The sequence below is a fragment of the Pipistrellus hanaki genome (genome assembly GCF_964339955.1).
Source record: "Pipistrellus hanaki genome assembly, chromosome: 6".
Classification (NCBI taxonomy): domain Eukaryota; kingdom Metazoa; phylum Chordata; class Mammalia; order Chiroptera; family Vespertilionidae; genus Pipistrellus; species Pipistrellus hanaki.
The window spans coordinates 9,217,062-9,233,684 of NC_140508.1; the positions used below are offsets into that span (position 1 = coordinate 9,217,062).

General features: G+C 50.7%; 1 protein-coding gene across 1 annotated transcript; it reads right to left on the bottom strand.

Annotated features, from left to right (window-relative positions):
• Positions 1 to 14,532: 14,532 nt before the first annotated feature.
• Positions 14,533 to 15,543, bottom strand: MC3R (melanocortin 3 receptor; the record flags this gene model as incomplete). The annotated part of the gene is made up of 1 exon (XM_084886965.1): positions 14,533 to 15,543. One exon carries the CDS (start codon positions 15,541 to 15,543, stop codon positions 14,533 to 14,535), a length of 1,011 nt encoding a protein of 336 aa, XP_084743091.1.
• Between the last annotated feature and the right edge of the window lie 1,080 nt (positions 15,544 to 16,623).

Here is a 16,623-nt window from a genome sequence, read left to right on the forward strand (position 1 = left end):
GTTGATTTAAAAGTCCTTCTGAGTTATATGCTAAAAAGCACATGGAGATCTGTCAGAAAAGGTATGCCTAACGATCCAGGGACTGACAGTTCAATGAGGTCCTGCAAAGAAAGCGAGGAACTGGGAGCTGCTGGACGTGTGGTCAGACACATGCCCAGACCTCAGGGCCATTCGTTTTCCGAGCACACACTCTGCTGTTGAAAAAGGCCCTCTGCTGTTCTTCCAGAGTGTCTGGACGTGGGCACACTGCACTGCGGGGAAGTGCAGGTGGGAGGGTGGGCTTTTCTCTGGTGGAGGGGGAGGGAGAGAGATGAGAGGGGGAAGGGGAAGGGAGGGAAGGGAAGGAGGAGAGGAGAGACAGCAGGATGCTCAGCACTCTTCTGGGTGGGCACCGGGAATGCGCTCAGATCCAATTTAAAAATATATTTTATTGATTTTTTACAGAGAGGAAGGGAGAGGGATAGAAAGTTAGAAACATTGATGAGAGAGAATCATCAATCAGCTGCCTCTTGCACACCCCCTAATGGGGATGTGCCCGCAACCAAGGTACATGCCCTTGTCCGGAATCAAACCTGGGACCTTTCAGTCTGCAGACTGACGCTCTACCACTGAGCCAAACCGGTTTCGGCTCAGGTCCGATTTAGAAAGAACTCATTGATACTTGAGAACCTGGAAATCCATTCCCCTAAGGGCTGGTCCCTGAGTTTTTGAGGTGCTCACACCCCACTTTGTTCACTGTTACAGGCCACGGGGCTGAGCCGATTATGGTCAGTGGGGGCCTCGGGTGGGTTTGCCGAGGTAGCTGGGCTTTGCAGGACCCATGTAAACGGGGTGCAGTTTGGACAACGGGAAGAGGGAGAAAATGTAGTGAATTGATTAAAAACATGGGCTTGGGAGTTAGAGGGCCTGTCAAACCCTGGCCCAACCGGGTCGCAGAATCCTAGGTGCTCTTCACCTTCTTCATCAGCCTGTTCAGGAGTTCTGTTCGGGGAGCTGCTGAGCCCCCTTTCTCGTGTGCAGAGTGGGGGTCATGACAGTATTTACAGCCTTAGGCTCCGGGCAAGCCCTGAGAGAGAACGAAAGACGTGGCTTGGGGTTAGCATAGTCCTCAGTGCCCCTGGTTGACCCTGGTTCCAGCAGCGCCCATCCAGTTTAGTGGGCAATCTGTTTCAAACCCCTACTGCAGAGGCTGCTGCCCTGGGTGGCATTTGCTCTCTAGCACCCCTCTCTCTGCGGTTCACCTCCCCGCGTCAGGCATAGTGTGGACGGAGCTATAATTTAATGCTGCTGCTCACCTTGGTTGTGTTTGGACTGCCTGCACGATGCACATGGGCAGGCATTGGCACGACTCTCTGATGTCTGTTCTCTCTTTAAAAAAATATATATATATTTTATTGACTTTTTATAGACAGGAAGAGAGAGGGATAGAGAGTGAGAAACATCAATGAGAGAGAAACATTGATCAGTTGCCTTTTGCACACCCCCCACTGGGGATGTGCCCGCAACCAAGGTACATGCCCTAGATTGGAATCGAACCCGGGACCTTTCAGTTCGCAGGCCGACGCTCTAGCCACTGAGCCGAACCGGTTTTGGCATGATGTCAGTCCTCCACTCTGGCCCCTCAGAGCCATGCATGCTCCGGCCTGGGGAAGTGGTGCATGATCCTATGACTTGCTCTGGCCAATGAGATGTGAGAAGTGACTGCGGTCACTTGCCAGTGTTCAGCTCTCTGATTAGTCATTGTAGGGTAACATGTCGGCAGGTGGGCACTAGGTGGGCGCAGCCTCGGGTTCTGGGCCTGCAGAGGGCTGCCCCTGCCTCGAGGTGGGGACTTTGGTCAGTCACGAGATGCATTTCTGAGGGGTGCTGCTGCTGAGACTTTGGGATTGTTTGTTCCTGCCACGTAACCCAGCACATCTCGACTCATACAGCCAGGTAGTGTCCTGGAATCCGTATTCAGTTTTAGGAATTGATGTTCACTTGTCATCTAAAATGTTTATTTAAGTTTCAAAACGCATCCCCCTAAAGTGGTGAGTGGGTTCTAGGACGAGTTGTAAAAGCAGTCTGGTCATCCTGTGGCGGTGAAACCAAACCACGGGCACTGGGAAGGGCAGTCTAATGTGCGTGGCAGAGAGCGGGAAGCCAGGGGAGACCTGGCTCAGGGCGGACGGCCCAGGCCGTGCCTACGCCTCCGGGTGGGGGCAGGGAGATGGCTGGCTGACTGGGTTAGAGGCCTGAGGAGGGGCTGGGGAGCTGAGGTGGAGTCTGATGTGATGGGGTTTTATTGAAAATGCTGCGAAGAAGGGTTAGGTGGATGGACATCGGTATAAATCTAACTCTCTCGGCAACGGCTTCCAGACCGTCCTCCACCGGGCTCTTCTGTTTCCCTAACATTGGGCTTATGTCCTTTTCCACAGGCGCTTGGGGGCCGGGGAACCGGTCTTCACCCTCCGGCTGGCTGTCAGCCGCAGGAGCCGAGGCCACGTGGTGGCAGATGTCACCTCCTTTGACCAGAAAGCGGAGACGGACCCACACATCCAGGTGGGAAAGTATTTGAAAAACAACCTTCGAGGGTTTCTGCTTTGTGTCCCTCACCCCTGCACCCCCACCCCAGCCCCCCAGGCCCCGTAATTGTTTCGGGTGAATCATTCCCATTTGCGCAAGTGTCAGCCAAGTCACCTTAGGTGATTTTTGACATAATATTTATAAAACCTTCCTGGAATGGTGACTCATGGTCATGCTTCGACTCAAAATGTTGTTAGAGCCGAGCGTTCCGGCGAGGAGAGCGCCTGAGTGATGGGGAGCCCGGCGGAGAATTGAGTTATAGGAGGCAGCGGGGCCCAGGCCCTCATTTGCTGCAAATGCCCCTAGTCACCCAGCCCCGCCACAGGTGCAGATTGCATTTCTCTCCAAGCTCCCTTGATCTTTTCGGAATTAAAAAAGCAATAACACATATACGCTTGTCAGAATATTCCAACATTACTCACATGCACAAGAAGCAAAAAGGGCCAGTTTTCTTCCTGCCTCCCTCCCCACCAATCCCATCCTGTAGACGTGACCCCTCGGAACCCTTTATTGTCTGTTCTTCTAGATCTTTCTATAGGAATGCACACTTGTTTCACTTACTTAGCTGGCTACAATTATGTTTTTCCTCAAGTCAAACATGGGCAGTGTGGAAAATTCACAGAAGCATTTGAAGAATCCATATATTTTTATTGATTTCAGAGAAGGAAGAGGGGGAGAGATAGAAATATCAACAATGAGAGAGAATGATTGATAGGCTGCTTACTGCACCCCTTAAACCCCCACTGGGGATCGAGACTACAACCTGGGCATGTGCCCTTGACTGGAATTGAACCTGGGACTCTTCAGTCTGGAGGCCAATGCTCTGTCCACTGAGCCAAACCAGCTAGGGCCAGAAGCACTTTTTTAAGCAGACATATATTGATATATATTTGTACTTAGAAAAAAGTGATATCATGAAATGGCCCTATGAACTGTAACTTTTCATGGCCATTTTCCAGATAAGGACATTTGGGCCTAACTCACCTGAGGTCACAGCCTACCGGTGACTTAGCTGAAATTTGGATCCAATTTCAGAGCCCATGTCCTTGACAACTACACATACTGTTTGAAATGTATTATTTATTGGATGCAAGAACTATTGTAAATTATTCCATCCTAATTTTTTAAATTTTGGTTGAATGTTTTGCTTTTGAAATGTTTAAAAACCGGGAGTTAAAAAAAAAAAAGGAACAAAGAGTTGCCTGTTATAAATGCCAAAGGCAGCCAGGAACCATCGGTCATCCATGCCTGGCGAAGTCAGCACAGGCTTCCGGCAGAAGGGGACCCTTTAACCTAAAAGTCAGTTTTTCCTTTAAAAAAAAAAGATTTTAGAGAGAGGTAGAGGGAGAGAGAAAGAGTGGGAGAGAGAGATAAATGAGAGAAACACTTATTGAGAGAGGGAAATGAGAGAGAAACATATATTGAGAGAGAGAGAGAGAGAGAGAGAGAGAGAAGGAGGAGGAGGAGAAGAAGAAGAAGAAGAAGAAGAAGAAGAAGAAGAAGAAGAAGAAGAAGAAGAAGAAGAAGAGAGAAATGAGAGAGAAACATATATTGAGAGAGAGAGAGAGAGAGAGAGAGAGAGAGAGAGAGAGAGAGAGAGAAGAAGAAGAAGAAGAAGAAGAAGAAGAAGAAGAAGAAGAAGAAGAAGAAGAAGAAGAAGGGAGAAATGAGAGAGAAACATATATTATCTGCCTCCCTCAAGAGGTCTGACGGATTGAACCTACTGCCTGGGTGTGTGCCCTGATTGGGAATCAAACCACCATCACTCAGTGCACAGGATGACATTGCAATCACCCGAGCCACATGGGACAGGGCCTAATTCAGTTTTTAATTAAGAAAGAGAAGAGAGTTAGTTGTTCGCAGTCTGAAATCATCTCCCAGATTTCCTGGAAACTTAAGTTCTCCTGGGAAATTCAGATTGATTGAGAATGTAGTTTGGTTTTCAAGGTAGATCTGATTTTTTACTCCTCTTTCCAGAAGAACTCATGGGTTAAGCAGTAGGGTTTTCATCTTCCATTAAAGCACAAATACCAATAATTAGAAATAGAGTGCAATTTGTACGCATCTGTTCCCTGCTTTCTTTCACAGTACACAGGAGTACTTTGTCCATTTCATTTAAAAAAATTCTCACCTCAGAGAGGGAGAGAGACACTGATTTATTGTTCTACTTACTTATGCATTACTTGGTTGACTCTTGTATGTACCCTGACCAGAGATCGAACCTGCAACCTTGGCATATCAGGATAACGCTCTAACCAACGGAGCCAACCGACCAGGGCTCTCCTCCAATTTTAACCATTCGCTTTTCATTGTCTCTCGCGGTCCAGGCCCTTGAGCTAATATACTACCCCTCGTGGTTTCCCACCCACCTGTGCTTTTGAATACACTGCACCTCTGCAAATAAATTTGTATTGAATTGTCTTACTTTGAACGGTGTATCTGTTTCTGCACATAATAAATATCTACTCTCACCCCAATGCGCACCCTCAGTGTAAACCCCCCACATTCAGAACCTTCTTCTGGTTCCTTTTCCCTGCGGAACCCACAGTGGTGTCTGCCGAGGGATGGATTCCAGCTGAAGGTGACTCCACCTTGATCATATCCAAGAGGATTTTTCCATATGAAACCTGTGATGCACCATGAGGTATGCCTTTCAGGGTTCCCGCCGTGATTGCGTTCCTCAGGCTTCTCCTGGGGATGACTCTTATGACACCCCCCAAGCTTCTCCTGCCTGACGCGTTCCCATTGGATCGCCCTCACGGGTTTCTCACCAGGGGTCAGCCAGCGCTTCCTGGTGGTTCCTGTCAGGTTGCTTCCAACAATGCACTCCCAGGAGCATGGCTGGGCGGAGGTTTTTCATGTGCGTCTCTTTGCACACACGTGCCCTTTCTCCTGGAGGATGGAAGCAGGCGAGGGCACACTGAAATTTTGGCAGATGGAGCCCAACTCTGCTCCCAGAATGCTCTGTGGGTGACACTCCCCTGAACAGGTGGTCCTGTGACACTGTGCCGGGCAGTATGGGATGCGATTCACTTTTTTCAAGTTTGGCCAATCTGATGGGAAGAAAATGGCATTTTGTTGTGCTTAGCATAGTGGTTACATTTAAAAATAAATAAATAAAAAGCTGGTACAAACTTTTCTTCACCGGAAGCCTGGCATTTTGGGAGAGGCTGAGGAGCTGGGTTAGAGCCTGGACTTAGAGCGGGCAGCAGTCCTCGTCCTGGGCCTCCACTCCCTCATGGCCATGGCCTCTCTGGCACTCGGCCTCGGAGACAGGAAGTAACTTATCTCCCTGAACCGGGGCGAGGGCGACAGGAGTCACTATACAAAGCCCCCAGGACAGTGCCGGCGTGCAGTGGGTGCTGGGTAGGTATTTGCAGGTTTTTAGCTAGAGCTGTGCTCCATAGTTTTCAGCCCAGCAGGTCAAACACAGAAGTGGTGCAGGGATGGGGATTCCAATAGCCTCACCTTGGTGTCCCCAGAATTCAGCTTGGAAGCTGGCGATGAAGTCAGCCTTTCCATGACAGAGAGGGAAACTGAGACCACGGGGAGGTCACTCAGCTGCCCGAGGTCACACGGTCTGGTGCTGCCTCGTCCAGAATGGAGTCCAGTCTCCTGCTCTCTGCTCTGCACCATCTCTCCCCTCATTCCCGTATCCTCAGCTCGGCCCGTTTTGTCTGAGAATAAATTCCAGGAAAGGAACCCTCGCCCCTAACACATTTAAATAAGGGCTCTCAGATGAAAGCACAAAGATTTGGTCAACAAAAGCCCGGAGGTCCCTCAGTGTCCACACACGACTACAGGTGGGTCCTGAGGATGGCATTAACATGTTCCATTGGTAAGTTTAGAAACATTTTTTAAATTGATATTTTACAGAGAGAGTAAGGGAGAGGGAGAGAGAGAGTGACATCAATGTGCGAGAGAAACATCCAAGGACTGCCTCTAGCACACCCCCTGCCTGGGATTCAGCCTGCAACCTGGGCATGTGCCCTCACCCAGATCGAACCAACAACCTTTCAGTGCACAGGACGACATCCAACCAACTGAGCCACACCGGCCAGTGCTTAGTCAGTAAGTTTTGCTCCGGGCAGCTGTCTGTGGGCCCTTGAGGAGAGGGAAAGGCTGCAGGTTCCAAGGGACAAAGGGACAATGAGTCTCTGATTTAGCACCTTTGCTATGAAAGGACTCACTGGTCCAGTGGCCTGAACCTGTCTGTACCACGTACAGGAGGTGAAGAGGAAGGCACCGGCACTCAGCTGCTTTGGAAACCGATAAAAACACTGGACACAAATTTAAAAAAAAATATATTTTATTGATTTTACACAGAGAGGTATTGAGAGGGACAGAGAGTTAGAAACGTCGATGAGAGAGAAACATCGACCAGCTGCCTCTTGCACACCTCCCACTGGGGATGTGCCCACAACCAAGGTACATGCCCTTGACCGGAATTGAACCCAGGACCTTTCAGTCCGCAGGCTGATGCTCTATCCACTGAGCCAAACCAGTCCTGGCTGGACACAAATTTTGCTGGCTTAATGGGTAATGGTTTATCTGACAGTTTCGCTGGATAGGACAGCCTGACCTTGCGGTTTTGCAGGAGAATGTATAATTATTAAAGTATTTTTTTCCAAAGCAGCAATCACTGCTTGCCCCACTTTTTTTTTTTTTTTTTTTTTTTTTTTTTTTTTAACTGAATAGCTAGCCAACCATTACCCAGTCATAGAAACATAAAGCCATAAAGCCAGGCAGATTGAGGTCTTTTTCTTTTCAGAAGTTTAGATTTTTGCATTCAAAGAGGCAAACATTTTAGTCTGCGAGGCTTGGTAATTTCCTTTTTTAAACGAATGCTGTTTTTTCTTTTTTCTTTTATTTGACAGTGGTGTAAGCTGTGAGATCCTTTAACAATTTATTGATATATTTTATCATGGAGCGAATGGGACGCCTTTCCCAGGCCTGTCTCAGTGGCATTCTGCCACCCAGAGACAGCTCAGCCGGCTCCGCCCCGGCCCCTGCTGGCCTGGCCGTGGTGCTGATCCCTGTGTGACTTGCCACCCTGAGCTTCCTTATGAGCATGGAGGAGAGGAGAGCGATTTCCAGGGAGCTTTGGAGATGAAGGAAATTGGAAGGAGAGCATGACAGCGTGCACTCAGGTCTGTGTAGGGCATTTCACACAGGGACGGATGGAGCCAGTGCCAGATGGAGCCAGTGCCAGGAAGCGGTGGCGCCTGGGATAATGTCCGGGGTCCGCTTAGCTAGCAGCAGGAGGCCAAGGTCTGACGCCCCCATTCTGATTCTGCAATGCAAGCCTTTACAAGGATGACCTGTGCTGCCTGGGACAGTTGTCCCTCGGTGGCCGGTTCTCAGAACTTGGGTCAGTGGAGTGTGGCCACTTCCCAAGGTGCCTGTCTTTGCCTTGGCTGCTCACCCACTTGGCGCCTATGTTTTTCAACTGTAAAAGGGAGAAACGCAGTCTCCTCTTCCCGGGGTGTGAAGGGGATGCGGCGAGCATTAAGCCAAGCACACTGGTGCGTTAGAGCACGTGCGATGGCGCTCGTACGCGGCAATTCTCTTTCCTGCCGTGACTGTCACTGGGCGCCCAGGTCCCTGGCGTGGCAGCTGGCACGATGCGGTGCTTTGTTAGCGCCAATGGGCACTTCCCAAGCAAAGTGCTGGACGCGGGCAAAGATAGATTCCTCTTTTCAGCGAGAGAGGCTGCCAGCGGGTCTCTGCATAGAGAAAAAGTTACTGACACCTGTTGTCTTTGCAGTTTGCTCCGAGTTATACAGAGTGAGGTGAGGACGTGCCCATGCTCAGAGGGAGCGGAATTTCTGTTGGACTCAGCAAAGCTGCCCGGGCCTTGCAATGCAGAGTTCTGGGGGGCCTTGCAATGCGGAGTTCTGGGGGGCGGGCCCTGGAGTCTTCTGGAAGGAAAAGGTTAACAGCTCTGCCTCTCCCTGGGGTGCCCTGCCTTGTGCATGGGTTGGGGCTCCCGAGGAGATCCAGGAACAGACAAAAGAAAGAGTCCCAGGAAGGGAAGTAGCTATGGGGATTTATGGGGGTCCCACTGCATAGACATAGTTGAGTAACTCAGTGGCCAATGGTGATTAATTCAGCCTCCAGCCCCTGTTCCCACCTTAAAAGGCAGGGGTTCAGCTGAAACTCCCAACCCTCTCACCTGGCCATGGTCTCCCTGGCCTCCGGATTCATCCTGAAGACACCTCCCTCTCCCCACTTCAGTTCATGTCATTAACATACAAAAGCCATTCTTATCACCGGAAATACCAGGAGCCAGGGATGCAGACCTCATATTGATTTTTTATTATATCGCAGGTACACTCACACCACAATCCAGTTTTAGGGCTTTTCTGTCACCCCAGTAAGATTTCTTGTGCCTGTTTACAGTTAACCCCCATTCCCACCCCAACCTCTAGGCAACCCCTAATCTGCTTTCTGTCTCTAGGATGTTGCCTTTCCTAGATGTCTCGTATAGATGGATTCATACAAAAGCTAGTCTTTTGTGTCTGGCACCTTTCACTTAGCACAAAATTTTTGAGATTATTCTGTGTTTGAGTGCAGTTCATTTCTTTTAGGGCTTAGTCATATTTCATTGCATTTTGTTTATTCCTTCATCAGTTGATTGCTATTTGGGTTTTTCCACTTTTTGGTTTTTCTGAATAATGCTACTAGGATATCTGTAATGTCAAAAAAACATAATTATTTTTTAAATAATCATCTGTGTAGCTCTAGCTGATTTGGCTCAGTGGATAGAATGTTGGCCTGTGGACTGAAGGGTCCCGGGTTCGATTCTGGTCAAGGGCACATGTCTGGGTTGCAGTCTCAATCCCAAGAAGGGGGCATGTAGGAGGCAGCCAATCAATCATTCTCTCTCATCATTGATGTTTCTGTTTCTCCCTCTCCCTTCCTCTCTGAAATCAATAAAAATATATTTTAAAAAATCTGTGTGCATGAGTCAGGATGAAGGAGGAGAGGTTCAGTATAAAAGTGGTATTTGAGGAAATGATTCACTCATTTTCACTTTAAGATTTTACAAGTTAGACCATGTTTACTTACATTTCTGTATTACATGTCACACTTGCACCCACCTGGTTAGATCTGAGGTGTCTGGCTCAGAGAAACCAAAGCTTCCGTCCAGCGGTATTGTGAAACCAAGGACAAGCAAGGCTAGGAATGAGAAATAATCCATTCAGCAAACTAGCTTATGTAAGCCTCCAGAGCTAGAAACAAAGAAACTGGATAACTGAACTCACAGGACCTTTGAGTTCAAAACAGAAACCTTTAGTCCAGCTCTTTTCTATTGCATATATGTGTGTTTTTACATAGAATCTTTTTATCTTACTTCAGGAGTTTGAAATGAATGTACTGAAGATTTACCTAAAAATCACCAGGTATATTTAATGGGAAAAAACCCCCAAAAGTAAGCCTACAAAAGGGTTGTATTGGCCCAGCTGGTGTGGCTCATTGGTTGAGCATCAACCCATGAATCAGGAGGTCACAGTTCGATTTCTGGCCAGGGCACAGGCCTGGGTTTTGGGCTCAGTCCCATTGAGGGGGTGTGCAGGAGGCAGCCGATCAATGATTCTCTCTCATCATTTTTGTTTTTACTTCTCTCCTCCTCTCCCTTTCTCTCTCTGAAGTCAATACATACATTTTTTAAAGGGCTATGTTGGAAGTAGTATTTGGGGCGGGGCTTTGGAGAGAGAGACAGAGAGAGGGTGGACAGTGACAGATTCTGCCTGCCTTATTTTGGAAGTAGCAACCAATCCCCTTGCATGGGACCTCCTCTCCATCTTTCACGGTCCATGTGGCCTGGGTGTGGCTAATGCCCCCCTCTAGCTCCAAGGTGGGCATCTTATCCAGGCGGAGCAGATGTGCTGGCCATGGCAATTGGCTCAGAGATTGGCATGTGATTTCAGTTAGCTGGCCTGAAGTTTGCTTTCTTCTTTTCGGGTGATGGGCATGGGCAGGTTACTGTTGGAAATGAGCAGCTGTTTCCTGCTGGAGCTGGTGAGCTGGTGGGAGTCTCATGCGATTGGTCCACCATGTGAAAAAAACCTGTCCAGGAAAGAAGCCAAAGGAACCCGGCAGTGCGGCCAATGCTGAGCGTCAGACCATGTGCCAAGACATTGCCAGGTTGATTCCAGGTCAAGGCACATGGCTGGGTTGCAGCTCTATCCTCAGCAGGAAACATGCAGGAGAGAAGGCAGAGGGAGCAGCACCCTTTCTTGTGTGCCCAGACGAACAGCATGGCCCAAAGCAGAATTTGTGAGCACTTTTCTGTATGATTATTCCACTCCCATTGAAAAGCACACGCATGACAAAGCTCAGTGGATTCTGACAAGCGGGCTGGGAAATGGAATGCTTTCAACTCCCCGGAGAGCCCCGCTCATGCCACAAAGAATTTGATTAGGAAAGGAAATCCCAGTGTAGCAGCTGCTAGGTTTCTACTTGGTTTCTGAGAATGTACATTCATCAGGCAGCGGCAAACACTCGGGATTCAGACCAGGTCTGTCTGACCTCAGAGACCGGCAAGCAACATCAGACAGGAACTCTAAAAATTAGGGTTTTTCTTGTGCTTCTGTATACTTACCCCTGTGTCAGAGGCCCCTGTTTGCCTTTGTTGAATAAAATTTCAACTCCTTATCAGGCCCTATAAGGCCCTATGATCTGATCTCCTCTGGTAAGTCCTCAACGCACTGCCCCTTCCCTGTACTCCTTCCCCAACCTGGACTCAAACCCACCACACTCATTCCTGCCCCAGGGCCTTTGCACCTGCTGTTTCCTCTGCCTGAAGGCTCTTCCCCATATCTTCCTGTGATTGGCACCTTGCTATCATTCAAGCTCCAGCCCAATCCTTACTGACTACTCTTTCTAAAGAAAATGCCAGTCACTCACACGAAGAAAGCCCTCTACCACCGCTCTATAGAAAAACAGCATAATTAAGCTCAAAAGTTCAATTTCAGTAAGGACAATAGGCAAAGATTTCTAGAGACCCAGGACATCAACCACTACAGCGCATGTGCCTGGGGATAAGACGTGAGGCGTGAATGTAACCTAACAAATGAATTAAAGTCCCGATGTGCTTTTATTTATAACAATGAAGCGTTTCAAATCTGACTGTCCTGTTTAAAACATCCAGTGGACAGTGGTGGCGGAGGAGGCAGTGACGCCTCACATGCAGGGCTGTCCACCTCAGGCAGATGCCTTCCCAGGGCTGCCCACAGCCTTCGCAAGAGTATGTTCCCAAGTCAGGTGACTAATTGTGCTTCGTGGGTTTTTAAAAATATATATATATTATTGATTTTTTACAGAGAGGAAGAGAGAGGGATAGAGAGTTAGAAACATTGATGAGAGAGAATCATCCATCAGCTGCCTCTTGCACCCCCCACACTGGGAATATGCCCACAATCAAGGTACATACCCTTGACTGGAATCAAACCCGGGACCCTTCAGTCCACAGGCTGATGCTCTATCTATTGAGCCAAACCGGTTTTGGCTTCATGGTTTTTATGAGGTCTCTATGGAAACTCTTAGAAACATCTGGACTGGTGAGCTGTGGAATTGTGCACCGAGTCTCCCTCCCTGGTAGCCCATGCCTCTGCTGGCCCTGGGTCTTTGCTGAACTATGCAGACTGCTCCCAGGAGCGGAGCCTGGGCGATGGGGTTGGACTGGGGTCTGAGTATGCTTCTTCGCTGGGAGATGAGTTTTCCTAGACAAGTTCTTAGTCCCTCTGAGTTGCAGAGGTCTCATCTGTGACATAAGGGGGTACTGGTGCCCGCCTCAGGGGTTCCTGCAAGGCTCAGAAACATGTGCCCCCCAGGTAGCCAGCACAGTTCCCAGCCTGGGGCCAGTTCTCCACACTGTCAAGCTGTTTTGAAAGCCCTCTATGCCCTGTCTATTTAAAAGGCAGGCCCAGAGGCAGCCACGCCTCTGGGGGATCCTCATCTTCAGAAATGCAGAACCACAGGTTCTACTCCAGACCGGCTGAGTCAGTTTTTGCCCTCGAGCAAGAGCCTGGGTGAGTCTGTGGGAAGTTTCCCGTGGGCTGTTCTCCAAGCTAGCATGTGTGGAGGAAGGAGTGTGGGGCCTGTTTTCATTATGGAAACCTGTCAGCAGCACCACTTGGTGCAGACTCCAGCCGCAGGACACCAATGACCCAAACTAGCTGGATGTTCATGGCCCACCATGCACCTCCCCTCCGTCCCCCCATCCCACCCCAGGACTCAGTTTCTTTACCTGTCTTAGAGGTTTGCTGAGAGAATAGATGAAATCATGTGAAAGCTGATATCCAGGAGTGAAAAGTTCCTTTCCTCCTGTTTGCCTGGAAAAGGACGCCGTGGTTCCTGTGGCTGTTCGCACAGGCTTCAGAGTCTGACTCCGTTGCCCACAGTGGCTCACCGAGTGGCAGTGGACACGACCTGCTATTTGGTGTCTCGATTAAAATAATGGAGAGGGACAGTGTTCCAGGAACTACAGCCTGGTGTTCTTGGAACCTAAATAGGAGAGTTTTGTAATTTGGCTAAAAGGCACTGCCCTAGAAAAGACGTGCACTGTGGCAACGGATGCTTCTGTCACTTACAAAACAGCCAGGATTACCGTGTAACGGACGGTGTGCGGAAGCCACCGGGATGCTTCCCTTTAATGTCACGCATTTAGCAGCCACAAAAGCCTTTTATTTATTTCCAAACATCACAAAGCAAGAAACACAAGACATTGTTTATATTAGCAGCATGTCAGGTACACTGAAACCCCCATACATTCCAGCACAGGAAAAACACACAGTTGTACTCCGGAGACACCGGGCGTGGGGGTGGAGTTCTCTGGGCAGGAAAGGGTCTGACCGAGGCGCAGAGCACAGCTCATGCAGCAGCATATGCAGTGCTAGTCAGCAAATCTCACCCCTTGCTCCCAGGAATGAATTGAATGCATTGCTTTACTTGATAAGGTAAACAGATGTTGATAACAGGATCACCCCGACTTTAACACCACCAGACTGAGCACAAGTTTTCTTCCCTAGATAACATTTCAGAAAGCCGTGTGATTGAGACACAGTCACAATGACCACAAGCCAAGCTTCCAAGAACGTCACATGCAACTTCTCAAACCTGACATCACCATAGAGCCATCGCTGGAGACACACCTCCTCCCATCCACGATGCCCTCTTGTTTAAAGGCAGAAAAGGAGTAATAGGGAAAAGGCTTATAAAATAGGGACACATATACCTTAGAAGAGCAAGCATCAAAATACTTTACACACAGGCATGTTCTGGTTTTCCAAAGTACTTGATCTCTTTCTCATTAGAATTTTGAAAGCTGCCTTAGGTTGAATGCATAAAACCCAACAACAAAAGCAACAACTCTAGTAACAAAAATAGGGGCATCCTGGGTAACGTTTCAATGCTGGTTTTCAGGGGAGGCTGGCGAGGGTAGGAGGGTAAAGAGGACGCTGGGCTGCATCACTTCTTTCACAAAGAGTCCATTGTTGTGGGGCAACTGTTGCACTGTAAGCAGAATAACAGGATGGAAACTCAAGTGTCTTATGAAATCAGGGCAAAGCCATGGGAGCAGCTGGCAGCCGAGGTCGGGCGTGGTAAGAGGTTTGCTCCGGAGAGCTTCGACCTACCCTCCTGTCACTGAGAATCCTTCAGTCTGGACGACCCGAGGGACGAGGACATGCGGGAGGCGGGTGGGCAGGCAGCGGGAGCCGCCTCAAGGACTCCTTCCTCCCGTGGCTGTTGGGGAATCAGAGTCTGAGACTTACCCACGTTGGGATCCTTTCAGAGAGCCGGTGACATCCCATTTCCCTGTCCAAGGCCCTGCCAGCTTCCAAACAAGACGCACACAGCCATGGCTGTTCACACACTCTGGATTTCCGCCTCTTCTTTCCAAACACCTCAGCTGGCCCGAGGGGCGGCTGTGGCCGGAGGGACCGGCCTCGGGCCCACATCCTAGCCGAGGCTCACACTGCCGGGGCAGCCGCACAGGATCTCACGGAAGGTGCTCCTGAGCTCGGGGCTGCGAAAGGCGTAGATGAGCGGGTCGATGACGGAGTTGCACATGATGAGCACCAGGTAGGTGTTGAAGTGCGCGGCGTAGCAGACGCAGGAGGGGTTGGTGGGGCAGGTGATGATGAGCACGAGGTGCAGGAAGAAGGGCGCCCAGCAGACCACGAAGACGCCCAGTAGGATGCTGATGGTGATGGCGCCCTTGAGGCACGAGCGCTGCTGCTGCTGCTGCGGGGCCGCCCCGTCGGCGGTGGCGGCGGCGGGCAGCACGGCAATGCGCCGCAGGTGCAGCCGCGCGAACAGGAACATGTGCACGTACAGGGTGCCCATGAGCAGCAGCATGGCGAAGAACAGCGTGACCAGGCACACGATGACCGTCTTGCTCTCGGAGTAGAGGATGAAGACCACGCCGCACACGCCGCAGCACAGCCACACGGCCGCGATGAGGCCGCGCGCCCGGCGTGCCGTCACGATGCTGTGGTAGCGCAGCGCGTAGAAGATGGTGACGTAGCGGTCCACGGCGATGGCCAGCAGGTTGCAGATGGAGGCCACCAGTGAGATGCAGATCATCGAGTCGAAGACGTTGTCCATGTGCTGCACGAAGCGGTCCCCCAGGGCCAGCGCGCCGCTGTTGACCACGGCGATCATGATGGTCTCCAGGGCGTTGGACACGCTCACCAGCATGTCGGCGGCGGCCAGGCTGCAGAGGAAGAAGTACATAGGTGAGTGCAGGTTGCTGTTCCTGGCCACGGCCAGGATGACCAGGATGTTCTCCAGCAGGCTGACGGTGCCCAGCACCAGGAACACGCCGGGCTGGATGAAGACCTGCTCGCAGTACCCGCGGCCGCTCTGGTTGCCCGTGGAGGAGGAGGAAGAGGAGGAGGGGGCAGCCAGGCGCTCCAGGCCATCGGGCAGCCCCGGCTGAGAGGAGGGCGTGCAGCACGAGGTGTTCATCACGGACACGGGCTGCCACAGAGCTGGGCTGCGGCCGGTGCACAGGTTGCTGCTGCTGCTGCTGCTGCTGCTGCTGCTGCTGCTGCTCACGGGAGGCGAGAGTTTCCTCCGGTGGCTGGGGAGGGATGCTGGCCCTGAGCAGACTCGGATTCTGCTCTCCCGGGTGGAAGAATGGAGAGTCAGGGAGCTGGGATACGCAGGGAACTTTCCTGCTGCTCCAGGGCGAGCAGACTCTTCTGCCACCTCCCTCCTTTCCCCTCCTCACTCAATCGCCGTCCCCACTTGGGAAGAGAGAACCTGCCACCGGTTGCTACAGTTACGGCTCCTCTCCTGGCAAGACAGGGGAATGTAGTACCTGCTGTTGGGAGTGAGGGGGGAACACTCACTTTCCACACATTGGCTGGTGGCAAACAATTCCTACTCAATCCTCAGCGCAGTGAAATGATCACTGAGCACCCGGAGCTGTGACTGACAGCAGGTAGGCTCCCAGGGCTTGGGCAGGGGCTTGGAAAGCTGGCTGGTGCCCCCTGCTGGCCAGTATGGGTATCTGTTTGCTGGCTTTTCTGAGCCGTTTGTTATTTGTCCTGGAAACTGCCACAGGCATCGATTCATCCATGTACTTGTCCATTCATTCATTTTTTAAGTAAACATTTACTGTGCACCTACTATGGGTCAGGTCTCTGCTGCTGGGCGCATAAGTTTATGGTGAGCAAGACAGACATGCTCTTCCCGTTTCCCCCCAAACTCGGAGTCTGGGTTGGGAGACATGAAATTAGGGAATTAAGTCCTTGGGATAAACGCTTGAATGGGGAGGATCAGGGGAATGCTGGTGGATGGAGCCGGGGCCCTAACCTGGATGGCAGAGGAAAGTTCCCAGGAAGGAGCGTCTAAGCCTGGACTCTAAGGAAGAAGAGGCGAGGTGGGGCGGGGAGGGGGAGGGCTGGGGTTGAAGGAGGGTCCAGCTGGAAGAATGACACGCCCAGCGGGAGGGAAGGGCGGATCCTCACGCTGGCGTGGTGGGAACCATCCAGAGGATGTGGGTGCAGAGGTCTCACCCTGCCTCTGAGTGAGAGTCACCCA